General features: G+C 42.8%; 1 protein-coding gene across 1 annotated transcript in view; it reads left to right on the forward strand.

Moving 5' to 3' along the window:
* Nucleotides 1-439: 439 nt before the first annotated feature.
* Nucleotides 440-27,511, forward strand: part of LOC101530922 (cyclic AMP-dependent transcription factor ATF-7) — a 97,265-nt gene continuing 70,193 nt past the window's right edge. The window contains exons 1-2 of the mRNA XM_036492307.2: nt 440-718; nt 26,729-26,797. Of these exons, the coding sequence (XP_036348200.1) occupies nt 26,743-26,797 (55 nt within the window). The 5' untranslated portion in view covers nt 440-718; nt 26,729-26,742. The remainder of the gene's footprint in view (nt 719-26,728; nt 26,798-27,511) is intronic.

The raw sequence follows: 27,511 nt of genomic DNA on the forward strand, positions 1-27,511 counted from the left end.
AGTGCCCGTCCCTCTGACTACAATCTCATGCTCCTAGAGTATCTGCTCCACCACGACACGCAGCTATCAGGATTCCCTCACCTCCCTTTTCCTTTCTTCGCCCCCCTAGATTGCACAGCCGAACACGTGCAGCCTGTGTGTACAGAACTCGCTCAGCCTCGCCAGCCAGCCCCGCCCACCGCAAGCCCCGCCCCCGGCCCCCACGGAGCTCGCCCTTCCTCCCTTCACCCCTCCACCCCCTTACTTCTCGCGAGAGGTGCGCGCGCCTGGCCGGACGGGAGGAAAGTAGCTGCTCCGCTGAGGGGGGGAAAAGAAGGAGCTGGAGACAGATTGTGGGAGCGAGCGCGGGCGGGCGGGAGGCGTCGGAGCTACTAGCGGGTGAGTCCTGTGAACGTTAGCTAAGTCCGTGATCGGACGGGAGTCTTTGCCCTCAGCTCTGGCCAGTCACAGCGTCCCGGGCCGGGGTCTCCCCTCCCAGTCCGTGTTGGACGGGGGCGCTGAGGCGGTGGCCGGGCCCTGTCTGAGGAAGAGGGTGGGGCCGAGGCGAAGCTCTGCCAATGAGAGAGCAGGACGCCGGGATTGGCGGCGATGAGCGCTAATGGGAGCTGGCTTTTGCCTTTGGGAGGGACGCCCCTCTGCTCTCCCTCCTCCCGCCCTCCTTCCTGGACAGGGGGGTGGAAGGCGGGGCCAGAGGCCTGAAGTGTGGGGAGAACTTGGGGTAAGTAGCCCCGGGGGGCACAGGGCGTGGCATGGAGGGGGCAGCAGAATCCTGAGGGAAAGGTAGCCTAGCGGAGCCTAGAGGAAGGAGCCTGGAACGGGAGAGAAAGTGGAGGAGTACTGAAGTTGGTGTGTGAAGACCCGAGAGCTTCCCTCCCAAAGAGAGGGACTAGAAGCTTGGCATTGGAAAAGGCAGAAGTAATAGCCAGGAAGTAGGAATAAGTAGGTGAGAACGAGGATCCTGATCAGATGAAAACTGGCATGCGATTTGGCTGCAAAGATCGGGGTAGATGATCGGAAATGAGGGTCAGAGCGTTTCTGTCGAATTAATCACAAGCATGTCAGCGATGTGATGCAGGGAAAGTAGGACCTGGAGGAAATCAAGTGCATGAGTTGAAAAAGATGTAAGGGGACGCTGACTAGGCCGTGGGTGCGGGAGCTGGAAAGAGTCAGGGCCGTGTTTCAGGAGAAGCAGGCTGATGCATTCAGGTCTTTTAAGCAGGTACCTGAGCCGGCGGGACGTCAGATAGCACTGCTGCTGCTGGACATGGCACCCAGACGGTGCTCAGCCTGCAGGAATGCTGGGACAGGGACAGAGGAGAAAAATACAATACACTTTCCCCTCTTCTCTCTCTCTTTTTTTCCTTCTCCCGTTCCACCTTCCAAACTTCATCTCGTCCAACACACAGGGATGTGGACTTGGGATTAAGTTGTCCCAGTTGGAGCTCCCGTGGGGACTTGCATGTTTGCTCTGAATCGCTTGTTATGTTTTTCTGGCTGAAGTGTTTACTACCCAGTGCACCTCCTACCCAGATTCCCGCCTTGCTACTTTTCTAACTTGGAAAGTGTGTTTGCTGCGTGCAGAAGTTATTTTAGTATCTCTGAGGGTCGTGTCATCTCAAGTGTAGGTTTGTGGTGTGGGGCGAGATGGGGGGAGTGTGTGCAGAATTTTCTTCTCAAGCTTTTATACTCCCTGTGCTTACATTCCTTGTGGTAGTATAATTCCTGGAGAAAATCGGCCTCTGTCGACATTGGAAACACAAAGCCACTAAAATTAAGTTTGTTTTGTTGAAAGTGTCTTCTTGGCGCATTCTTGAGGAGTTGTTAAATGGCTGGCTGCAGTTCGTTTTTCCTTTATTTTTATATATATTAGCAGTGTGAAGAAAATAGGCACGTATTTCAGGAAAGTAGAAATTTCTGTTTCTTCCTTTGTGTTCAGGCTCCGAAACTGAAGATATGTCATAATATCTTAGGGTGAGGGTTTGGGAAATCAAACACAATTTGTACTTAAACATGGAGGATGTAAGGTAAGTGGAGGCTATTGTGAAATGTAACGTGTCTGCAAGAAAAGATATAAAGAAAAGTTTGGCAGCAATACTGAGTAGTCTTACCAGTTTGTTCTTAGTTCTGTACAGAAAAAGGACAGACCGTGGCCCTTTATGTATCATTTAATAACGAGATAACTAATAGAGCCAATTACTTCTTTGCTATTGCACAGATCTTTTCCTCTTTATGTTCCTTCTCTACTTTTACTTCTGAGAAGTAAAACATTATCTGAACTAGCAGTAAAGCTCTTAAATATGAAGAGAAACCAGAGTATGTAGTTTTGTGTTAGCCTTTGATTTTCAGCAGCCAGTTCAAACTTCTCCTGGTAGGAAGTGGTTCCCCTTCTCCCAGCACAATTGAGACCAATTAATTACTGACCTCTTAGCATTAACTACTGAGTTAGGCTCCAGTATTTCACATCAAGAGCATTGCTATTGAACATTCAGAACATTTTCACAGTTTGCTTGGCAGCAGTACCAAAAAGAAAAAAATCCAGTGAGAGAGCAAAGTCCCATGTTTTGGTCTCCCCTTTTGGAGTTTGTGATGGCTTTGGCTTGGGCACTGGTAAATGCGAGATTTTGTTTTTCTCATGACTTTTGCCGCTTAGCAGAAAATGAGAGAAAGACCTGCCCATTTTCCAACCTGTGGATCAGAGCTTGCACCTTGTGATAGCATTCGTGTTGTAATTCTGAAACATTTTGGTTTACCATGATTTTAAAATACTGCTGGCTGCTATAGCTGTGTCATAGGCTTCTTTGCTCACTCTTAACCCAAAATGAAGATTGTTTTTCTTTTCACCCAACTCTTAGTGCTCCTCCTGTGCCTGCCGTAAAGTCCCTGGCTCTGCCGGCACACAGCTGCTCTGAAGTTCTCAGAAGTGATTGTGTGGGCCTGTCAAGACTGAGCTTTTCCCAGGCTGCAGTGGGAGGGAGCGGCGTTCCCCAGCAGCCTCCTATCCACATCCGCTAAGGAGGAGCCTGCTCCTTGCTGGGAAGTTTTAGGTGGAGCATGAAGCACCGCCATCTAACTGGTTAATAGAGCCAGCTCTCTTCCTGATACTAGTTGGCAGGCTGGTATATTTTGTCACATATCTCTTGATAAGGGTACCAGAGATACAGATGCTGTTGTTTCTTGGAGGAAAAACAAAGACTCAGTATTCATTTACAAGAGAAAAATATGAATTTTGTTGTTGGTTTTGCTGGAAATGAGTCCGTTATTCTGGAGTTAAAAAAAAAATCGTCATGAAAAATATCTTTAAAAAGATTTCAAAGAGGGCCCGGTATGGTGGCCTAATGGCTGGAGTCCTTGCCTTGTATGTGCTGGAATCTCATGTGGGCACCAGTTCACATCCCAGCTACCCCACTTCCCACCCAGTTTGTGGCCTGGGAAAGCAGTTGAGGATGGCCCAGGGCCTTGGAACCCTGCACCCATGTAGGAGATCCAGAAAAAGCTCTTGGCTTCTGGCTTCAGATCAGCTCCAACTCCAGAAGTTACTGCCCCTCGGAAGTTGAACCAGTGGATGGAAGATCTTTCCTCCCTGTCTCTCCTTCTCCCTAAAAATCGGGCTTTCCAGTAAAAATGGATAAATCTTAAAAAAAGATATCAAAGAAGGCAATTTTAAGTTCTGATAAGTAACTCATTTTTAAAAAAGATTTATTTTTTATTTTTATTGGAAAGTCAGATATATAGAGAGAAGGAGAGACGGAGACAAAAATCTTCTGTTCAGTGATTCACTCCCCAAGTGACCACAAAGGCCCGAGCTGTGCTGATCTGAAGTCAGGAGCCAGGAGCCTCTTCCAGGTCTCCACGCGGTTGCAGGGTCCCAAGGCCCTGGGCTGTCCTCAGCTGCTTTCCCAGGGCACAAGCAGGGAACTGGATGGGAAGCGGGGCTGCCAGATTAGAACTGGCATCCATATGGGATCACAGCGCATGCAAGACAATGATCTTAGCTGCTAGGCTACTGTGCCAGGCCCAAGTAATTCATTTTTAAATGTTGCCTTCTGGGGCCTGGTGTTTTGGCATACCAGGCAGTGCCAGCAACCCATATAGGCTCTGGGGCAAGTCCCTGCTGCTGTTCTGAATCAGCTTCCTGCTAAGGTACCTGAGAAGGCAGTGCAACATGACCTAGGACCTTGGGTCCCTGCACCCATGTGGGCAGACCTGGGAGAATTTCCTGCGGCTGGCTTCAGCTTGACTTCATCCTAGCTGTTATTGCCATCTGGGGAATGTACCAAAGGATGGAAGATTTTTTTCTTTGTCTCTCCCTCTCTGTAACTTTCAAATAAGTGATTTTTTTTTTTTGAAGATTTTATTGTTATTGGAAAGCCGGATATACACAGAGGAGGAGAGGCAGAGAGGAAGATCTTCCATCTGATGTTTCACTCCCCAAGTGAGCCACAACGGGCCGGTGCGCGCCGATCCGATGCCGGGAACCAGGAACCTCTTCCAGGTCTCCCATGCGGGTGCAGCGTCCCAAAGCTTTAGGCCGTCCTCAACTACTTTCCCAGGCCACAAGCAGGGATCTGGATGGGAAGTGGAGCTGCTGGGATTAGAACCTGCGCCCATATGAGATCCCGGGGCTTTCAAGGCAAGGACTTTAACTGCTAGGCCACGCCGCCGGGCCCTAAGTGATTTTTTAAACAAAAAGATTTATGTATTTTTATTGGAAAGGCAGATCTACAGAAAGATCTTCCATCCCCTAGTTCACTCCCCAAGTGGCCACAATGGCCAGAGCTGAGCTGATCTGAAGCCAGAAGCCTTTTCTGGGGATCCCATGTGGCTACAGGATCCCAAGGCCTTGGGCCAGCTTCCAGTGCCTTCCCAGGCAACAAACAGTGAGCTGGATGGGAAGTGGAGCAGCTAGGACATGAACCAGTGCCCATATGGGATCCTGGTGGGTGCAAGGTAAGAATTTAGCCACTAGACCATCACACTGGGCTGAAATGAATATTTTTAAAAGATTTATTTTTATTGTAAAGGCAGATTTACATAGGAAGAGATACAGAGAGAAAGCTCTTCTGTCCGCTGGTTCATTCCCCAAGTGGCTACAACAACTGGAGCTGAGCTAATCCGAAGCCAGGAGCCAGGAGCTCCTTCCACATCTTCCATGGGTTCCAAGGTTTTGGGCCATCCTTTGGCTCTTTCCCAGGCTATGAATAGGGAGCTGGATTGGAAGTAGAGCAGCCAGAACACAAAGTGTCATCTATATAGGATGCCAGCGCCACAGGCTATGACTTTATTTACTATGTCACAATACTGGTCCTACCTTTTTAATTTTATTTGTTTTTTTTTTTTTTTTTTTTAAGATTTATTTATTTATTTATTTTATTGGAAAGGTAGCTATACAGAGAGAAGGAGAGACAGAGAGAAAGATCTCTGTCCGCTGGTTTACTCCCCAAGAGGCCACAATGGCTGGAGCTGAGCCGATACAAAGCCAGGAACCAGGAACTTCATACGGGTCTCCCACACGGGTGCAGGGTCCCAAGGCTTTGGGCCGTCCTTGACTGCTTTCCTAGGCCACAAGCAGGGAGCTGGAAGGGAAGTGGAGCAGCTGGGACATGAACTGGCACCCATAGGGGATCCTGGAGTGTGTAAGACATGGACTGTAGCCTTGACTTTAGCCAAGGACTTTAGACTGGCACTAAGCTACTGTGCCAGACCTCCTTTTTTAATTTTTTAATATAGTTTATTTGCATCTAATTGAAAGGCAGAGTGACAGAGAAAAAGTGAGGGAGAACTGTCATCTGCTCGTTCACTTCCAAAAAGCCCATAATGGCTGGAACTGGGCCAAGTGAAATTTTGAGCCCAGAACTCAATCCACATCTCCATGTGACAGGTGACAATGGCCAAAGCACTTGTGCCATTGTCTGCTGCCTCTCAATATGTATTAGACAAAAACTGGATTGAAAGTGGAGGACGTGGGACCTGACCCAGGCACTGTGTTACATCGTGTGGGTGTTCCAAGCAGCAGCTTTATCCTGATATCACAACCTCCATCCCAGGGAAGCTGTGCTCTTAGAACGTTTTCTACATGGTGCTAAAGCTCTTTAGGTCTGTCATCTAAAACCACAATAAATCTAATTCCTTGTCAACACGTAGGCTTCACATGATTGATGATATATATGCACCATTAAACCACTAAGTCCCAAGGTTGGTATCATGGCACAGTAGGTTACGTCACTGCATGTAGTGCCAGCATCCCAAGTCAGAATACAAGTTCAAGTCCTGGCTGCTCCACTTCCATTCCAGCTTCCTGCTGTGGTGCCTGGGAAAGCAACACAGAAGGCCCAAGCGTTTGGGTCCCTAATACCCATGTGACTTCTGGATTTTGCCTGGTCTAGTCTTGAGTGTTAGGGCCATGTGGAAAGTGGAACAATGCATGATGGATATCTGTCATTCAGCCTTTTCAAATTAATTAGTAATTTTTAAAAATTCTAGGTTTTAAAGTATGTGAATATTTCAATGACATATATTTATTTAAGATTACCGTAAGTAACTTATTTCTCAATTTAAGTTGTTATAGGTGTCCTGTATCATATCCAGTTGGTGGTTTTTCCAACTCTTCCTTAGATGACGATGACTTTTTTTTTTTAATAAAGCTTGGGTACTTTATCAATTTACTTGAGTTTTAGGATTCCTTGTCTACATTCTGACTATAAAATCTCAAAATAAATTATCAATACTAAGCACAAGGGTTGGGTGAGCACAGCTTCTTTTATATTACACCCTGTATCTCTACTTTTTTTTTTTAAAGATTTATTTATTTTATTACAGTCGGATATACAGAGAGGAGGAGAGACAGAGAGGAAGATCCTCCATCCTACGATTCACTCCCCAAGTGAGCCTCAACGGCCGGTGCGCGCCGATCCAAAGCCGGGAACCTGGAACCTCCTCCGGGTCTCCCGCGCGGGTGCAGTGTCCCAAATCCTTGGGCCGTCCTCGACTGCCTTCCCAGGCCACAAGCAGGGAGCTGGATGTGAAGTGGAGCTGCCAGGATCAGAACCAGCGCCCATATGGGATCCCGGGGCATTCAAGGCGAGGACTTTAGCCGCTAGGCCATGCCGCCGGGCGCTGTATCTCTACTTTTTAAAGATTTACTTATTTTATTTGAAAGGCAGAGTAACTGAAAGAGAGGGAGAGATGGAGAGGGGAATTTGTTCCCCAAATGGCTGTGACAGCCAGATCTGGGATAGGCGAAAGCCAGCAGCCAAGAACTTTATCAGGGTCTTCTATGTGGGTGGTAAGAAATTGGGCCATTAGGCCAGGCGAGATAGTCTAGTGGCTAAAGTCCTAGCCTTGCACTCCTGGGATCCCATATAGGTGCCAGTTTGTGTCCCTACTGCTCCACTTACCATCCAGCTCCCTGCTTGTGGCCTGGGAAAGCAGTCGGGGATGGCCCAAAGCCTTGGGACCCTGCACCTGCATGGGAGACCCTGTAGAAGCTCCTGGCTTCTGGCTTTAGATTGGCTCAACTCCAGCCATTGCAGCCAATTGGGGAGTAAACCAGAAACAGAAGATCTTTCTCTCTGTCTCTCCTTCTCTTTGTAAATTTGCCTTTCCAATAAAAAATAAAATACATCTTTAAAAAAAATTGTGGCATCATTTACTGCCTCCCAGGCATATTAGCAGTGTTGGATCAGAAGTACCATAGCCAAGACTCAAACCAGGGACTCCCGTATGGTATGCCAAAATGAGACCGCATTCCAGACAGACCAAATCAATTTGCACCTACACAAAAACAAACCAGAGAACTTACGTGTTAGCTGCTGTTTAGCTATCTTAATACTACTTTTTTTAAAAAAAAGTATTTTCATTGGTAGGCAGATTTACAGAGACAGAGTCAGAAAGGAGAGAGAGAAGGATTTTCCACCTTCTGGTTCACTCCCAAATGGCCACAAGGCCGAAGATGCGCTGATCTGAAGCCAGGAATTAGGAGCTTCTTCCAGGTCTCCCACATAGGGGCAGGGTCCCAAAACTTTGTCCCCTATTGCTTTCTCAGGCCACCAGAAGAGAGCTGGATGGAAAGTAGTGTGTATAATTCAGTTCAGAATCTTGAGAAATTATATATGTACTAATTTACAATGTGGAACTCTTCCTCTCTTGCCTCACACATTTTGTAAAAGATTATTTTAAAAACTTCTTGTGAGAGCTCAGCTCAGTAGCCTAATGGCTAAAGTCCTCGCCTTGCATGCACTTTGCTCCCTGCTTGTGGTCTGGGAAGGGCAGTAAAGGATGGCCCAAGGCTTTGGGACCCTGCACCTGCATGCGAGACCTGAAAGAGGCTCCTGGCTCCTGATTTCGGATCAGTTCAGCTCTAGCCACTGCGGCCACTTGGGGAGTGGACCAGTGGATGGGAAGATCTTTGTTTCTGTCTCTGTTTTTCTCTGTAAATTTGCCTTCCCAATAAATAAATCTTAAAAAAAAGAAAAAAAAATTTTTTTTAATTGAAAGAATGACAGAAGAGAGTGAGAAACAGAAAAAGAGGTTTCTGCTGGCTCATTCTCCAAATATTCTCAGTGGCTGGGGCTGGGCTAGGCCAAAACCAGGAGCCTGGAACTCTTCCCAGGTCTTCCTCATAGGTGGCCAGGCCAGCCTCTGCTGCCTTCCCAGGTGCAGTAGCAGGGCACTCGATTGGAAGCAGAGCAGTTGGGACCTGAGCTAGTGCTCCAGCAGAGGATGCCGGCATCACAAGCAGCTATGCAGTCACCTGTGTCCCAAGGCCAGCTCCCTCACAGTTCTTTAGTTAGGATTTTCCATTTCTAAGACTCCAGGTTTATTCATTTCTTTCTTTCTTGAAAAAATAATTATTAAAAATATCATAATTATAAAGCAGTTGTATCTTGTGCATTTTTGACCATCAAATGAAATTCTGTTTTGGAAACTCTTAGGAAGAAACTTGATACTCTGATGTTTTAAGTTAAAAATAAAAAGAATGAAGCTACCACCCATAGAATAGTTACAGTGTAGCTTCTCTGTAGTGTTGGCACCTCTAGTTAAATCAGCCTTTTTGGCTTTTTTGGGAGGAAGGGTTGAGTTAAAGCTACACCAAATGTAAATACATACCCTTGCCGTTTATAGGTATAGTTGTTTTGGTGTGATGGTCTTTTTGCCAGGTTGTAGGTGAAATGATGCTAGAAACCAGATAGAACATCAGAAGGCATCTCTAGGGACTGAAGACTTGCAGTTGTTGGCCGCCAACAACTTTCCTGCGTGTTAATTTTAGACCTGACAGTTGAATTTATGTTTGAGCAATTTTAGCTGATAAATGCACTTTTTAAAGCACCTTCCTCTTTTGGGGTTTTAATTCTTACTTTCATTTTTTAAAATTGTAAATGTTGAGTGGAAGTGTTTGTGCAGATTAAGGTTGGTGGGGACAGGTGGATTTTCATGACTTCTCATCTAGCAGATGATGTTAGTTACGAATTCTCCGGGAAAGTAGCATAGACTCGATGACCCCTCACAGTCCCTTCCAGTGCAGACATTCATAAACAGAAACTCAGATCAAGAAGCTTAACTGTCGAAGACTTGAGAAGAAAAATAGACCGTTAAGAAAACGAAATTGAAATGGTTCTATTGACCCTGTGGGAAAGGATAAACAACAAATAAGGAATATAAATGATTTTAAGAAAGAATGATTCCTTTGAGCAAAAAACAAAACAAAATAAGCATCAACAGATACTTTCCATTGTGTCATTTCTTGTCTCGAAAATATTTTATCGTGACATATTTTGTGCAGCATTTTGCCCAGTGGACACTTGATGTCAAAAGAGTATTTTCTTTGTTCATAGTATCTTTTTTTTCTTTTGTGCCATTATTTGCCCTTTTTATAAACTCCTTTTAATTTTGTTTTATTTAAAATTTTTTTTTTTTAAATTTTGGTCTTCAGAGTAAAGTGCTGACTGCCTGTGTACAATGGAGCAAAGTACAGTTTAGTTTTGAAAGTAACCGTTTGTTAAGAGCTTCCCTGGAAAGGAAGAGTGTTAAACTCAGGAAAGATTGTGTTAACAGATAGATTGTTCTCTAGCTTCTCAAACAATCTAGGCAAACATTTAGGAGATGTTCCTAGCTAAACTGAAGGTAAGTTTAGTGGAGGATTTCAGAATCTCCACTCTTTAAAGAAAAATTAATTATAATCCCCTAGTTTTACTTTGTTAGCTTTTTCTTGACATCTAATAATCTTTGCCCTAAAAATGTTCTTACACACCTGAAACCGGACTGTGCAAAAATCTTCTCTTTTCTGTCCGGTATTAAGTTTCTCCTTAATAAGTATCAGTTTATGAAAATCTGACAAGGTAGCCAACATTCAGGTTAAATAGTTCCTTGGTGATAATGTGGTGTGGGCCTCTGTGGTAGCAGTTTGCTCTGCCTGTAGTCCTTCCTGCCTACTTACTAAACCCTGCTGGCTTTCTTGAGTGGAATTACCCACTGTGGTTCTCTACAGTACACTGTCGGAGGGTTATTAATATCTGACATAGTGAATATTTATTTGCTAAACATTTATGGGACTTAAATTTCCATGCAGTTAAAGACATAACTTTTTCCCCCATATTAAAAAATAAGGGGTTCGGTGCTATGCCTTAGTTACTAAATCCTTGCCTTGCACACCTGAGATCAAATATGGGTGCCAATTCATGTCCCTGCTGCTCCACTTCCCATTTGTCTCCCTGCTTGTGGTTGGGAACACAGACAAGGACAACCCAAAGCCTTAGGCCCTTGCACTCGCGTTAGAGACCCAGAAGAGGCTCCTGGCTTCAGTCAGCCCAATTCTGCTGTTGTGGCCACATGGGGAGTAAACCAGTGGATGGGAGTTCTTTCTCTGTCTCCCCTTTCCTCTGTGAATCTGCTTTCCAATAAAAATAAATAGATCTTTAAAAAAAAAAGGCACAGCCAATCCTTCTGATGTAGGAGTATACTTGATTATTGCAAAATCAAGATGATTTGTTCATTAGAACATTACAGATTACTTGTATTGGCACCAAGTATCTTGTCATTAAGCTTTTTTTTTTAAATTAAACTTGAATAGCACCATGTTTTGTTTAACAAATAGCATCATGTTCTGGTATCAACATGGCTCTTTTAGCGTGATTTGTTTAAAATTTTTTTTTAACATTTGATGATATAGTTGCCTATATTTTACACAATTGTATTTGGGACAGACAGTGTTGGAATACACCTGACTAGGTTCCTGACTTTCAAACATATGGAGAGAAAATAGAACATCTTTTTGCTAGAACATTGTAGTCTTTCTATGATTATTGATGTGGAATGTTGCAGGTTTTTCTTACGCAGAACCAAATTTGTTGGGTTTTGAAATCAGTTATTCAGATTTGATATTGCTGTTTACAGTGTATTAAAATTAAACCTTTCAAGATTTTTAAACTAATCCCTAAAGAGCAGTGTTTTGGAGTTATAGCTGTTGGTTTGCTGTTTTAGTGATCATATTTTATCTGAAAATGAGCCAAAGAAAAAAAGACATAACACTTCTTTTTTTTTTTTTAAGATTATTTTTATTGGAAAGTCAGATATACGTAGAGGAGGAGAGACAGAGAGGAAGATCTTCCATCTGCTGATTCACTCCCCACGTGGATGCAATGGCCGGTACTGAGCGAACCCAAGCCGGGGGCCTCTTCTGGGTTCCCACACGGTGTAGGGTCCTAAGGCTTTGGGCCATCCTTCAACTGCTTTCCAGGCCACGAGCAGGGAGCTGGATGGGAAGTGGGGCTGCCAGGATTAGAACTGGTGCCCATGTGGGATCCCAGCATATGCAAAGTTACGACTTTAGCTGCTGGGCTACTGTGCCAGGCCCCAACACTTGTTTTTGGTTTGATTTTGTTTGATATCTTACCAGTTTCCAGAAATTTTTCTATATTTAAAATTCATGTTGAAACGAAATATAGATAGATACAGTGTTCTCTAGTCATTTCTAACTTTGCTTCCTGCTGTGGCTTTAAGAAATGCGTGTTGTTTTAGTTTGATTAACTTTTCTAGAGAAGGAGTTAAGAATAGTTTCTGAATCCTCCAAAAGCCTAGAAAGGCTCAAAAAATTATAAAAAGCAGTGCTCGCTTCAGCAGCACATATACTAAAATTATAAAAAGCAAAACAAAAACATCCACTTTATAGTGAAATAGTTGCCTTTTTGACCTGTTTCCAGGTAGGTTTAAGCTTTGGCCATGTGTTGCATAACTTATGATTCAGCCTAATTCTCACCCTCATCTCTTTTCAGTCATTTGTTGCAAAGTTATTCTGTCTCTTCAACTGGCTCCTTTGAAATCTGTCTCTGCATGTCTGAACCTGAAATCCAGAAGCTTAATTTCAACCTTCTAAATTGATCTATCTAGTTTCTCTACTGTTTGTATATTTGTTAAAAATAGTCGGACTCAGACTCTGTTCTTTGTACCCATTCCTTTATACTCTTAAAAATTATTGAAGACTGCAGAAAGTTTTATTTTATCTGGGTTGTATATGTTGATATTTAGTATAGTAAAAGCTGAAACTTATTTAAATAATAATTTTTATAAAGATAATAATAACAAGCTTGTTATATTTTAACAGAATTGTGTCTATATTCCCTCCCTTCCCCCCCAAAATAGGGAGAAGAGCTTCAAATCTCTAACATTAGGCTTAACAGAAAACAGCTGGATTCTCATGTCTGCTTCTGCATTCAGTCTACTATGTTTTGTTTAAGTGTATGAAGAAAAACAGTGATCACACATGTGTATAGTAGGAAAAGGAGTGCTTGTATTCTTTTTGATACAGTACCAAAATTTGAAAAGTGAATAGTCTTTTTTTTTAAGTGATTTATTCATTTATTTGAAAGGCAGAATTAAAAAGCCAAAGGGGAGACAAGGAGAAATCTTCCATCTGCTGGTTCACCCCTCAAATAGTCAGGGCCAGTGCCAGGCCAAAGCCAGGAGCCTGGAAGTCCATCCGGGTCCTTCATGTTGCTGGCAGGGGCCCAGGCACTTGGGCTGTCTTCCACTGCTTTCTCAGGTGCACGGCAGGGAGCTAGATCGGAAGTGAAGCCACAGGACTCAAGCAGCACAAATATGCCAGCCCCAAAACTGATAGTGTCGGGCCCAGTGGCGTGGCCTAGTGGCTAAGGTCCTCGCCGGGATCCCATATGGTCGCTGGTTCTAATCCCGGCAGCTCTACTTCCTCTCTATCTCTCCTCCTCTCTGTATATCTGACTTTGTAATAAAAATAAATCTAAAAAAAAAAAAAAAAAAAAAAAAAAAAAAAAACTGATAGTGTCATAAAGCTAGCTGCTGTGTTGGAGGCCAGCTAACCATCTGGCTGCAAGCACCAGGATCTCATATGGGCACCAGTTTGTGCCCCAGCTGCTCCACTTCCCATTCAGCTCCCTGCTTGTGGCCTGGGAAAGTAGCAGAGGATGGCCTAAAACCTTTGACCCCTGCAACCACGTGGGAGATCAAGAAAAAGCTCCCAGCTCCTGGCTTTGGATCTGCTCTGGCCATTGCAGACATTTGGGAAGTTAATCAGTGGAAGGAAGATCTTTCTCTCTGTACCTTTCAAAAAAAAAAAATATATATATATATACACACAAAAACAGGTAGATACAGCTGCAAACTTACAATATTGCTACTTTCAAATGCCTATCGTGCTGTTTAAGTAGGTCTTACATGAGTGCCTTTACCCCATGAAGTCGCCGCAAAGCTGTGAGAGATCTTAGCCGTCTACTTTAAGAACTGCTCTCTGATAGTGCCAAACTTGAAAAATATGGCTGTTTTTCATTTCATGAGGTTTTTAGAGTTACTATTTTTTAAAAAGATTTATTTATTTTTATTAGCAAGGCAGAATTACAGAAGAAAGGAGAGACAGAAAGATCTTCCATCCTCTGACTCACTTCCCGAATAGAGCTAGGCTAGCCTGAAGCCAGAAACCTGCACCTTCTTGTGAGTCTCCCACATGAGTACAGGGACTCAAGGATTTGTGCCATCCTCCACTACCTTCCCAGGTCACCAGCAAGGAGCTGGATCTGAAATGGAGCAGTCAGGACTCAAACCGATGCCCATATAGGAGCCAGCCCTGCAGGTGGCGGATTAATAAGCTATGCCAATGCACTGGGCTCTCTTAAAGTGATTCTTAAAGGGTGGACCAGCAGGTCCACGATCATTGATCACACAAGAGAATCAGCCAGGATGGTGTTTTTTGTTTGTTTATTTTTTTAAGATTTATTTTTATTGGAAAGGCAGTTGCAGAGAGAGAGAGAGATTATCTTCCATTCACTGGTTCATTACCCAAATGGCCTGGGCTGGTTTGAAGCTAGCAGTTACACACACTCACACACACGCTGATGGAGAGTGAAGCTAGCAGTTACACACACACACACACACACTGATGGAGATTGAAGCTGGCAGTTACACACACACACTGATGGAGACTGAAGCTAGCAGTTACACACTGATGGAGATTGAAGCTGGCAGTTACACACACACACACTGATGGAGATTGAAGCTAGCAGTTACACACACACACACACACACACACAGAGATGAAGATTATCTTTTATTCACTGGTCATTCCCCAAATGACCACAGTGGCCTGGCCTGGGCTTGTCTGAAGCTGGGAGTCAGGAGTTCTTTGGGTCTCCGTGTGAGTGCAGGTTGTTCTCCACTGCTTTCCCAGGATATGTAAACAGGACCTGGATCAAAAGCAGAATAGCTGCAACTCAAACTGGCACTCTGATATAGGATGCAGGTGTTGTAAGCAGCAGCTTAACCCCTTGTGTCATAAACAGCTGCCCTGGGATATTTTAATTAACCACATGTTTTTGCTAATGACAGAATATATTCCAGCAGTTAGCAAACTAAGGCCAGGCAGTCCAGTGGTCTCTATTGTACCAACTCAGCTATGCCATTCTGTCACAAATCAGCCATGGATGATTCACAAATAAATGTGACTGTATCATATTTTAAAATGTAAGCCTATTTAAAATATAAGTATTTATGGACACTAAAATTTAAATTTCTTAAATAATTTTTATATATTAAAGCTTTCTGATTTTTGAAATGTATTTGAAGGTAGAGACAGTGTGTGCTCATATGCACTGGTTTCCCAAATGTGCTTTTGAGGGATATGGGGCAGCTTTCATTGGGAGCTGCAATCTCAATTGAGGTCTCCTATGTGGGCAGCAGGGACCCATGACTTGAACCATCACCTGCTGCCTCCCAGTGTTCGCCTTATTAGGGTGGGATCAGGACTTGAACCCAGACATTCTAAGTGCATATGGAATGCAGCTGTCCTAACCACTAGACCAAATACCTGCTGCTCACATTTTTTTCAACCATTTGTAAAATGTAGCAGCCGTTCTTAGCTTCTGACCCACTCAAAACTGGGTGGCAGCTAAAATCTGCCAACCCCTTGATATATATATATATATAACTTGATTATGAATTTTAAAATAATTATAATAGAACATGCTTAATATTAAAGTTGTAAAGACCTCTTTCTGAGGTTTTGCATTTTGTGGTTTTAGTTACCTGTGGTCAGCTACAGTCCAAAATGTTAAATGGAAATTTTCAGAAATAAGCAATTCTGAAGTTTTCAATTGTACACTACTGTTCCAGGTAGTATATTGAAGTCTTACACTGTCCTGCCCTGGATGTGAATCATCTGTCCAGCAGTGTATGTATAACCCCCCTGTGAGTCACTTACAGTCATTTTATCAGATTAACTGTTGCTCTGTCCTAGTGCTTGTGTTCAAGAAATCCTTATAGCACTTAATAGTGGCCTCCAAGCACAGGAGTAGTGAGTAATGCAGAAGAGGCACCAGAGCATAAAGCATAAAAGGACAGATTAACTTTGGTTCTGTGTTGCAGTTCTGTAGAGCATATAGGAATAAAGATGGTGCAGAGAAGGTTCCATACTGCTCATGGTTTGATCTTAGAATGTATTCCCTGCCCTGTCAATGAGAAATTATCATCTGTAATTTTACTGGGTGAAATGATACTTTAAGAATTTGTCGTCTCTCTCATTCATGTTTCTAGGAATTTATTTACATTATAAACTAAATTGCTGGAAATACACGATTTAGTAATAAATGCTTATAAGATATGCAAGTTGTCAGACAAATTGTCTCCTACATGGGAGCCCTGGAAGAAGTTCTAGGCTCCTGGCTTCGGATCAGCTCAGCTCCCAGCCGCTGCAACCATTTGGGGAGTGAACCAGTGGATGGAAGATCTTTCTGTCTTGCCTTCTCTTTGTAAATCTGATTTGCCTTTCTAATAAAAATAGCCTTAAAAGATAAAAAAGGTCTAGCACAGTAGCCAAGTGGCTAAAGTCCTCACCTTACATGTGCTGGAGTCCCATATGGACGCCAGTTTATACCCTGGTACCCCATCCAGCTCCCTGCTGTGGCCTGGGAAAGCAGTAGAGGATGACCCAAGAACTTGGGACCTGCACCCGTGTGGGAGACCCAGAAGAGGCTCCTGGCTCCTGATCAGCTCAACTCCGACCGTTGTGGTCGCCTGGGGAGTGAATCAGCGGACTGAAGATCTTCCGCTCTGTCTCTCCTCCTCTCTGTGTGCCTGACTTTCCAATAAAAATAAATAAATCTTAAAGAGAGAGGAAGAGAGAACAGCTGAGACCCAAACAGGTGCTCTACTATGGGAAGCTGGCTTAACAAACAGCAGCCACAGCACTGGCCCCAGAAAAGATTTCTAATCCATTTTGAACTTTCTGATTGATTTTGTTGCTTTGTAGTAGAGATTGAACAACTTTGTATAGTTTTCAAATTTACTGTTTAGCACTTCAGAATAGTTTGGCAGGAGCCAGACTCTGCCTTTCAAATAAATCATGAATAAATAAGATCTTTTAAAAAAATTCTGACAGATGTGATGAGCTTTTTTTTTAATTCAAGGACATGTTTTTATCAGGTTAATATTCTTTTTAATTATTAGAATACATTATAATTTTTATTTGTTAAGAGCAACCTATAATCATAATTACTTCAAAAACATGAAAGGTACAAAAAAAACTTGAATACTATTGTTCAGAGATAGTCTTAATTTTTTCATCTTTTACTGTGTTTACTAGTATGTTAATTCATCTTTTTCTATGCTTACTATTTTGCTGTCTTTTAACGGACTAAGAATTATGAATTATGGTGCCTGTGCAACTTTTTGTCTTCATTCAATATACAGCATCTTTTTACAGCCTTAGTTTTCAAAATGCTATTCTGAGCAGTTAAATATAATCTATTGTGACAGGCCCTTTATTTGTATTTAGCCATTCTTGTTGAACATTTAATTTACTGCCTCTTCTTTTTGTTAGCATGACGTAAGTAAGACTGTGATGAACATCCTAATATATAAATGGCCTGTTTCTGGTTTCTTATTTTATTCTTAGAATTTAGAATTTTTAAAAAAAGACTTTTTAATCTTTTTTTTTTAAAGATTTATTTATTTTTATTTGAAAGGCAGAGGCGGGGCCCAGCACGATAGCGTAATGGTTAAGGTCCTCGCCTTGAACGTGCTGGGATCCCATATGCACGCCATTTCTAATCCCAGCAGCTCCACTTCCCATCCAGCTCCCTGCCTGTGGCCTGGGAAAGCAGTTGGAGGATGGCTCAGAGCATTGGGACCCTGCACCCATGTGGGAGACCTGGAAAGAAGTTTCTGGCTCCTGGGTTGGGATTGCTCAGTACCAGCCGTTGCATCCACGTGGGGAGTGAATCAGCGGATGAAAGATCTTCCTCTATGTCTCTCCTTCTCTCTGTGTGCCTGACTTTCCAATAAAAATAATCTTTAAAAAAAAAACAGAGTCACAGAAAGGGTGGATCTTTAAAAAAAAAACAGAGTCACAGAAAGAGTGGATCTTCCATCCACTGGTTTACTCCCGAAATGTTTACAATGGCTAGAGCTGGGTTAGTCCAAAGCTAGGAGTCAGAAAACACTGGGTCTCCTGAGAGGGTACTAGGGCCTAGGGGGCATCTTCCCCTGTTCTCCAGGCACACCAGCAGGGCGCTAGGTTGAAAGTAGAGCAACCAGGATTCAAGCCAGTACCCATGTGGGATACTGGTACCACAGGCAGAGGCTTAACCTATACCGTGGCACCAGCCTCAAGAGAATAATTTTAAAATAATTTGTTCAAAGGCTATAAAAAATTTAAGATACTTAAAAATATTGTCAAATTGTTTCCCAAAGGTTGCCCAAATATGTGCTCCCGAAAGTACTATATAACCTGACTACTCGTCCACTTTTTTCTATATAGTACTATGTAACCTGCTGTTTTATTCCCCAATTGCCCATGATAGCCTGGGCTGGATGGAGACCAAAGCTAGGAGCTGGAAACACTATCCAGATCTCCTAACTGGGTGGCAGAAACGCAGTTACCTGAGTCACTGCTGCTGCCTCCCCAGGTTTGCATCAACAGGAAGTTGCAGTCAGCAGCCGTAGCCAGAAATTGAACCAAGGCACTTAAGTGTGGGACATTGGAGTTTTAAGTACTTGCTCTTTGGATATACATCTTAACAGCTCTGATGAACGCTTTAGTTTTTTTGTTTTTGGAAAGACAGATTTTACAGAGAGTAGACTGAGAGAGAGAGATCTCTATTTACTAGATCACTCCAGAAATGGCAGTAATAGCTAGAGCTGAGCTGATCAGAAGCTGGGAACCAGGAGCTTCTTCCCATTTTCTCTTGTAGCTGTAGGGGCTCCAGACCTCAGACCATCCTCTGCCACTTTTCTCTAGGCATAGGGAGATAGATCAGGAGTGGAGCAGCTGGGATGTGCACTGGCACCCATATGGGATGCTGGTGCTCTAGGCATAGGTGCCTACTGAACCATAGCACCAGCCCTTCAACTCTAAATATTTGTTAAATGGTAAATCAGTAAACATTTACTGAGTGTTTGCTGTTATGAAAGAATTCCTCAGGTCTTCGCCTAGGTCCTATAGTCTCCCTCATTCCCTTCTCCCTCCTTTTAAAAAGGATTTATTTATTTTATCTATTAATTTATTGAGATTTATTTTCTCATGTTAAAGGCACAGTTACAGAGAGAAATAGAAGGAGAGAGATCCTCCATCTGTTGATTCACTCCCAAATGGCCTAAACAGCTGTTACAGAGTGGGATTGGAAATGGAGCAGCCAGGACTCAAACTGACGTCCATATGGGATTAGTAGTGTCATAGATGGGAGACTTTGCCTGCTATACCACAATATTGGCCACTGATTTATTTATTTGAAGGGCAGAGTTATAGAGATAGGGAGCGAAGGAGAGGGAGAGAATTTTTATCCACTGGCTCACTCCCCAAATGGCTGCACTGTCAGGACGGAGCCAGGCTGAAGCCAGGAGCTTCATTGGGGTCTTCAATGTGGTTGGTGACAACCAAGCACTTGGACATCTTCTGCTGTTTTCCTAAGCACCTTAATAGGGATCTGCATCAGAAGTGGCACCTAGGGGGTCAGTGCCTTGGCTCAACAGGCTAATCTTTCACTTTCAAGCACCACATCCCATGTGGGTACCTGTTCATGTCTTGGCTGTCCTACTTCCCATCCAGCTCCCTGCTTATGACCTTAGAAAGCAGCAAAGGACGGCCCAAAGCCTTGGGAACCTGCACTTATGTGAGAAGCTTAGAAGAAGCTTCGGCTCCTGGCTTTGGATTGACTCAGTTCTAGCTGTTGTGGCCGCTTGGGGAGTGAACCTGCAAATGGAAGATATCTCTCCTGTCTCCTTCTCTCTGTAAATCTTCTTTTCAAATAAAAATAAAATAAAATCTAAAAAATAAAATAAAGTAAAAAGAAGTGGTACCCAGAACTGTCACTGTGGTGCTGCAGATGAAGTCACCACCTGCAGCACCAGCATCCATGCAGGCACTGGTTTGAATCCCAGCTACTCCAGTTCTGATCAAGTTCCCTACAAATGCACCTGAGAAAGCAGTGGAAAATGGCCTCAATGCTTGGGTGCCTGCACCCACATGGGACACCCAGATGAAGTTCCTTGACTCTTGACTTCGGCTCAGCTCCAACTGTAGCCATTTGGGGAGTGAACTAGTGGGTGGAAGATCTCTCTGTGTCTCTGTTCTCTCTCCCTATAACTCTGCCTTCCAAATAAAAATAAGTAAAGCTTAAAAAAAAAAAAAAAAAGATGGTGCCCCTGTGGGGTGCAATAATTATAGGCAATATTTTAATCCACTTAATCCACTGTCACAATGCTGGTTCCCTCATTCCCCTCTTGATCACAAACAACTCCTTGGTAGTCACCATTTCTTTCATAGTACTCTCTGTCGTTATAATCTAAAAATACTTTATTTACTTGTCTTGTTTTTTCCTTAGAATGCGAGTCATCCCAATGAGGGCCAGAGACCTTACAGAATTCATGGGGCTTGATGAACCAACAAAATTTCTTTTTAAAATTTGTTTCTTTGTTCATTTGTTCTTTTCATTTGAAAGGCGGAGAGGCTGGCAGATATCCTCTCTGCTGGTTCATTCCCGAAATGCTCACCACAGTCAGGCTGGGCCAGGCTGAAGCCAGGAGCTCAGAGCTCCACCTGGGTCTACCAGATGGGTCACAGAGACCCAGGTGCTTAGTCCTTCAGGATGCATATTAGCAGCAAGTGGGATGGGATAGGGTGGAGCCAGGACTTAAACTGGGTATTTTGATAGAGGAGTGGGTATCCCAAGAAGTGTTTCAACTGCTGTGCCAAACACCTGCCCTGAATTAATGAACTCTAAAACTGATTTAGGGCCATTGTGGTAACACAATGGATTAAGCCACTGAGTCAACACCAGCCTTCTGTATCAGAGTACCAGGTCTAGTCCTGGCTACTCTACCTCTGATTAGCTTCCTGCTAAAGTGCCTGGGAAGACAGCAGTAGGTGGGCCAAGGGTGTGGACCTCTTCCATGTGGGCCTCTCTATGTGAGAGACCCACATGGAGCCCCAGGATCTTATTTCTCACTGGCCCTCTCTCACACTTTGCAGCCATTTATAGAGTGAACAAGAGAATGAAACATCATTGTCGTTTCTGTCACTTCACACTTCAAATAAATAAATCTAAAAGCAAGAAAGAAAGAAAAGGAAAGAAAGAAGAAAACTAGAGCAAGCACAGTAGTATAGCAAGCCAATTCTCCACCTGTAATGCTGACATCTCAAATGGACACTGATTCAAGTGCCAGCTGCTCCAACCCCAGTCCAGCTCCCTGCTAATGGTCTGGGAAAGCTGCAGAGGATGGTCCAAGTGCTTAGGCCTCTTTACTCATGTGAGAGATGCAGGAGCTCCTGGATCCCAGCTTTGGAATGGTCACCTCTGGCCATTATAGCCATTTAGGGAGTGAACCAGCAAATGGTTCATCTCTCTCTCATTCTGAATTTCGAGAAAAATAAATATATTTTTAAATATTTTGACATTTTTATTTGAAAGGAAGATTTACAGAGAAAAGGAGAGACAGAAAGGGAAAGATCTTCCATCTGTTGTTTCACTCCCCTAGTGGCTGCAGTGACCAGAGCTGAGCTGATCCGAAGCTAGGAGCCAGGACCTTCTTGATCTACGAGGGTGCAGGGTCCCAAGGACTTGGGTCATCCTCTGCTGCTCTCCCAGGTAAGAAACATGAAGCTGGATGGGAAATGGAGCAGCTGGGACATGAATTGATGCCCGTATGGGATGCCAGTGCTTGAAGGTGAAGGATTGGCTAATTGAGCCATGGCACCAACCCCAAAATAAAATCTTAAAAAAAAATCTGGCCATGATCAGTAAAACTGTGTTAAAAATAAAAGTAACTAAACATGCTTGATACAAAAACAAACTGTGGTTATTAGTTTTAAACTTTCTTATTCTTGAATCTTTTACAGTTATCTGCTTCTCTGTGTGTGTGTGTGTGTGCGCACATACACACGCTCTTTTCTATATCCTGTAGTTACTAGCAGAAGAATTTGATGATTCTGCTAGACAGCAGGAGAAATAGCAAAGAATCTAACTCCTATGTAACATACATGGGAGCCTCTAATTGATCTTGCAAATTAATCCGTAATTTTTGTTTTTTTATTATTTTTATTTTTATTGGAAAGACAGATCCACAGAGAGAAGGGGCGAGAGAAGGATCCTCCACTGCTGGTTCACTCCCCAAATGACCACAATGGCCAGAACCAAGAGGATCTGAAACCAGGAGCCAGGATCCTCTTCCACGTCTCCCACATGTGGGTGCAGGGTCCCAAGGCCTCTGGCCGTCCTCGACTGCTCTCCCAGGTCTCAAGCAGTGAGCTGGACAGGAAGTGGGGCAGCCAGGACACGAACTGACATCCACATAGGATTCCAGCTGCTAGGCTACAGCACTGGGCCCTAATCGATAATTTTTCATTTATTCATTTATTTGAAAAGCTTTTTTTTTAAAAGATTTATTCATTTTTATTGGAAAGGCAGATATACATAGAGGAGGAGAGACAGAGAGGAAGATCCTCCCTCCAGTGGTCCACTCCCCAAGTGGGCTGCAACAGCTGGAGCTGAGCCAATCCGAAGCCAACAGCCAGGAGCCCCTCCGGGTCTCCCGCGCGGGTGCAGGGTCCCAAGGCTTTGGGCCGTTCTTAACTACTGTCCCAGGCCACAAGCAAGGAACTGGATGGGAAGCAGGGCCGTCGGGATTAGAACCAGCGACCATATGGGATCCCAGCGTGCAAGGCAAGGACCCTAACCACTGCGCCACCGTGCTGGGCCCTATTTGAAAAGCTTTATTCAGTTATTTGAAAGGCAGAATACAGAGAGGCAGGCATAGTTAGACAGAGAGCTCTTGCATCTGCTTGGTAACCCTCCAAATGGCCACAATGGCTAGGACTGGGCCTAGCCAAAGCCAGGAGCCTAGAGCTCTGTCCTTCCTGGGCATGGGATGCAAATCCTTGGGATCTTCCTTTGCTGCCTTCCCAGGTGTGTTAGCAGAGAGCTGGATGGGAAGACAGGCAGCTGGGGTTCAGAACTGGCACCCATATGGGATGCTGGCACTACAGGTGGCAGCTTAACTTGCTGTGTCACTATGCTGGCTCCATCTTTTTACTTTAATGTCCATTTTGGTTTGTCAGATAATATGTCCTTAGAGGTGTGTTTCAAATCAATGAATGATAGCCAATCTAAGTTCCTTCTTGATTTTTGTGAATCTTTGAGAATGATGGTGCATATATCTTATTTTTTGAACCTAGCCAAGTTTGTCTTTAGGTACCTAACAAAAGCCCCAAAATGTGTTTGTAAATAGCTTTAATTTCTTTTCTTAGAGCTGGGCATCTTATTAACATCATTTGGTTACTAGAGAAATGATCATATCACACCTGGGTTCAGAGAACTGACTTTGTAGCCCTTAGTGACAGAATTCTTCCTCATTCTGTTAAAATATACATAAATAGATCAATCTGTATATACACAGAGAACATTTTATTACTTGCATGTTGGCTCTGAAGAAAAAACAGATTTTTTGGAAATAATCTCAGCTACTAAAAACTCCTTCTCTAAACCTTGGGTCTTCACTTCACTGCCAGCATTCAGATGACTTTGAGTCAACGTTCATTTGTATCTGTTGTGCATTTCAGTCCCTGTGCCTCCCTCAGCCTTTTTCTTCACAAAGCTTGGCCGCTGGGACAGCCTGTTAATGCATCTTTGCTTTCCTGTTCTAAGATCCTTGCTGAAAGCATCTCACACACCCTTGCCAATGCCTCTTTGAGTGTGTGTTTCCCTCTCTTGCCATTGATTGCTTAGTTCTCTAAACTGCTTGTGTTTCATCCTGAAGAACGAATGGAGAAGGAAATGACAGTGAATGCCGAGACCAGACACATGCTCTACTTGTCAGAACGTACAATTACAGACAAGCTGGGAGTTAAATTCTAGTGAGTGGCAGCATCCTTCCTCACGATTTCACTTTTTGTCTCAATCTGTTTATACTCCAGGAATATGTGGCCTCTTTGTCTTGAAGCAGCTTCAGTTTGACCTGATAATTAAAGATTCATTTAAGTGTTAAATAGAAATAAGTGATGACATTCTTTATTTGTAACAATTAATGCAGCAGACTGGAAGTTATTTTTTTTTAATTTGTTAGCTGGATTTTTTAAAATAAGAAACATTACTCTTGTTGAATATTAAACTGTAAAAGGTATTTTAAAGTTAAAAAATACTTAAAGCAAGAATGGTAAAAATGACAAGGTGCAAGAGATTGCGAGAATGATTGAAGAAGAACTGTGGGTATTTAAGAGAAAAAGCCTTCTTCCTTCTATTGTGATCTCATTCCCTTTAGTGAAAATGGCAAAACAAAGGCCAGCAAATTGGGAAGGAAGCAGGAAAGCCTAGTTAGTGTACGGCCACTGAATATTGAACAACAGTGAAAATGCTTACCTATGTCCAATTTTTATGCTTTTCTTCTCCCTCATATATATTTTTTTCCTTTTAAAACTGCTTGATTCTCCATTTCTTTCCTAAGAAAGATACCACTAAACAAAATTTGGGAAGTTGTACATTGTAATGTGATTGTGCAAAGCCAAGTTAAAATTTGAATTTTGTGGTTTGTGGTTTGAGGGACACCCTTCCCATGCCAGTTCTGCCCTACATCTGTCTTGGTGGAGACCGTTTCCTTCCTCAAAATAGGTAGGAAAATAAGGACCAAGATAAAAGAATTCTGCTGGATCCTTGTGTAATGTCTATTCTAACCCTGTAGTTTACTTCCTGGTTGAATATATGTTAAATAAAATTCTCATCTTAGGAAGACATCCTGGGTTTGGGAAGTGGAATTATTTGTAGCACTATAGTTAGGACATTTTCCGGAGGTGAATTGCCTTCCAAAAAGGCCCTGAGTTTTCAGCCATAATGGCTTTGGTGTTTGCATTTATTTATTCCGTTTTTGTTTTGTTTTGTTGGCACTATGTTGAGGCTCTAGAAAGTGCTAAAAAAAAAATCAGCGTGCATTTAAAACCAGCCAACCAACCAAAAAAACCCTCTTGCCCTGGGGCTGTGTGAAGAAGAATGAAGCTCTCATTTCCCAGTACCCAATCATCAGCTTGAGCTAGCCTCTCCTAGGAACAGAATTTATTGAAGCAATTTATCCTGGCTAAATGTGATATCAATCTGTGTACACGTGTGTACACACAGGCGCCTTCCATTACAGCAAGGCTGCAGCATTGGTTTCCTTCATAGTTAGACCGTGTTCCCGTCACACTGAAAGATGACCACGTAGCCCCTTCTATCTTCTGGGGCACCCCACAATTTTAAACACCGATTAGTGGTGGAATTACTGATGAGACAACCAGAAATACTGGTTTCTAACCCCAGAGTGAGTCCTGAGAGAGCAGGAAAGCTGTTACCTAACCACCTTCTGAGTTTTAAGCGTGGTTTTCGGATTACCAGATTCATTCTAGCATGTGAACGTTTTCTTTTAATGGAGGCTTGAGATTGAGCTGACATTTCTAATATAAAATTGTTACCATTGGTTTAAATTCTGAAGTCATTTCCAGACTTATTCAAACTGTGGTTTCTCGCTCATCTTTCCTGTTCACATTCTTCTGGATACATTTCTATTTTATGGAGAGGTATTTTAAAAATATCTTTCAGGAATTCATTCTATGAAACTATTTGTTCCAGGCCCCCTCCCATTCCCCATTTTTCTCTTCTGCCCTTCCAAAATACTGTTTAGCTTTTGGGAATCTTTACTGTGATTTGCATACTAATCCGTACCATCTCTATGTCTATTTTTTGTCCCTATTTGGAATTTTGTGAAATTTATCCAGCACATTCACACTGGAATTACCATTCTTTGATGAAGAGCTTCAGTCAACATTTCAAGAATTTAGCTTCAATAATTTAAAAACAGTGTAAAATCTGTGAAATTCTTCAGAGAAACAGAGGGGATGTGTGTAATGCCTTTTAGTGTCGTTTCTTTTCTACCCTGCAGCAGCACACATCTGTTGGCTACAGCAGAGCAGCCCAACAACTCTAGCCGAAAGCAGCACAAACAGCCGGAACATATTCACCCAGTAAACCCCCAAAGAGTCGACATTTGTTTTATTGCTGCTTTTAAAAACCTGGCCATAAATAGAATCAGAGGGGGGGGAAGGGCACGGATATTTCTCCATTTGCCACAGACGATTGGTGTGGGGAGAAGGAGGCTCCCAGTGGGGAGAGGAGGTTTTTATTTTATTTTTATTTTTTTATTAATGAAAATCATTTCCCGTGTAGCCCAATAGGATGGGTGCTTTGTTTTGTTTGGCAATAATCTGGGATAAACGACCCTTGCCAACAGTCTCGTAGTTTATACACCAGGGAGCCAGATTATGGCCCTGTAAAATGGAGCACCCCTCCTATAATCCCTTAATTAATTAAATGACAAATTTTGGTCTTTTCTAGTTTAGAAATATGGCTTCCGTATCGAGCGTTCAGTGGATTTATTGACATGAGGAACTGCCCTGGTTGTAATTCAGCAGACGAGAGAAGTGTGTTGTATACTGTAACAAAAAGAGTGAAAATATAGCACAGGTTCAAATTCCTTGACTATTTAGGTCTAAATTTTTCTAATTAAAAGTTTCAGTTGAGGCACAGTGGAGCATATGCCACCTGTTTAATGGATCTCCCCAAAGTAGCCTGTGTTTACAGCTTTGATAGATGGCATTCCTGGAACACCTGTTTCTAGGCTTGATATTTTTGAAGCACTTTTTTTTTTCTTGCTCTAACGTATTTAACATAACTTTTCCCTACCTCCCACTCCTCAGCTCCGCTCTGCTATATGAAATATGGGAGACGACAGACCGTTTGTGTGCAATGCCCCGGGCTGTGGACAGGTACGTTTACAATATACTTTATTGTGAATGTCTCGTTGTGAATCAAAGTGGCTGTTTTATCACTAAGGCAAAGAGTTTAAAGCCGGTATTTTACGTGATCACTGGAGGTAATCAGATCAGAGGATTTGCAGTGTGTAAATCCAAGTTATGAGGAAGTGTAGGCACTCTACCATAACGAAACGAAACCTGCCTTGCTGTCTTCCATATTGTTATTCTACTGGTGTTTGTTTCCCAATATACAGTGTTGAAGAATACGTGTTGCTCTCCTTCAGTCTAAAGCTGTCCATCTAAATACACAGCAAGTTTAGAGATATCATTTCAGCATGCATGAAAATAAAAATTGGTTTAACATATTTGGAGAAGCAGCTGAGAATGTATCCATTCCTTGTGAACCCTAATTTGTCAGAGTCTATTTGAATTTTTTCAAATAAAAAGAAAAAGAGTTTTTTTCTTGATTATTGATCCAGAAAATTATTAACAGCTAGAACAGATACCAATTTAGGAAAGACAAATGCAACATAGAACCTGAACTCTCTCAGCATTATATAAACATTTTCCCTAAGTGATGCCACCAAATGCACTGTATGTCAACTGCTACGTAATCATTTGCATATGTGTATATATTGTCAGGTATTTTTCATTGTATGTCTTTAAAATAATTTTATTGTAATTGCTTTTTTAAATTTTGTACATTCTTAATTCTTTATTTCCATA

The sequence above is a fragment of the Ochotona princeps genome, chromosome 15 (genome assembly GCF_030435755.1).
Source record: "Ochotona princeps isolate mOchPri1 chromosome 15, mOchPri1.hap1, whole genome shotgun sequence".
NCBI classification, from domain to species: Eukaryota; Metazoa; Chordata; class Mammalia; order Lagomorpha; family Ochotonidae; genus Ochotona; species Ochotona princeps.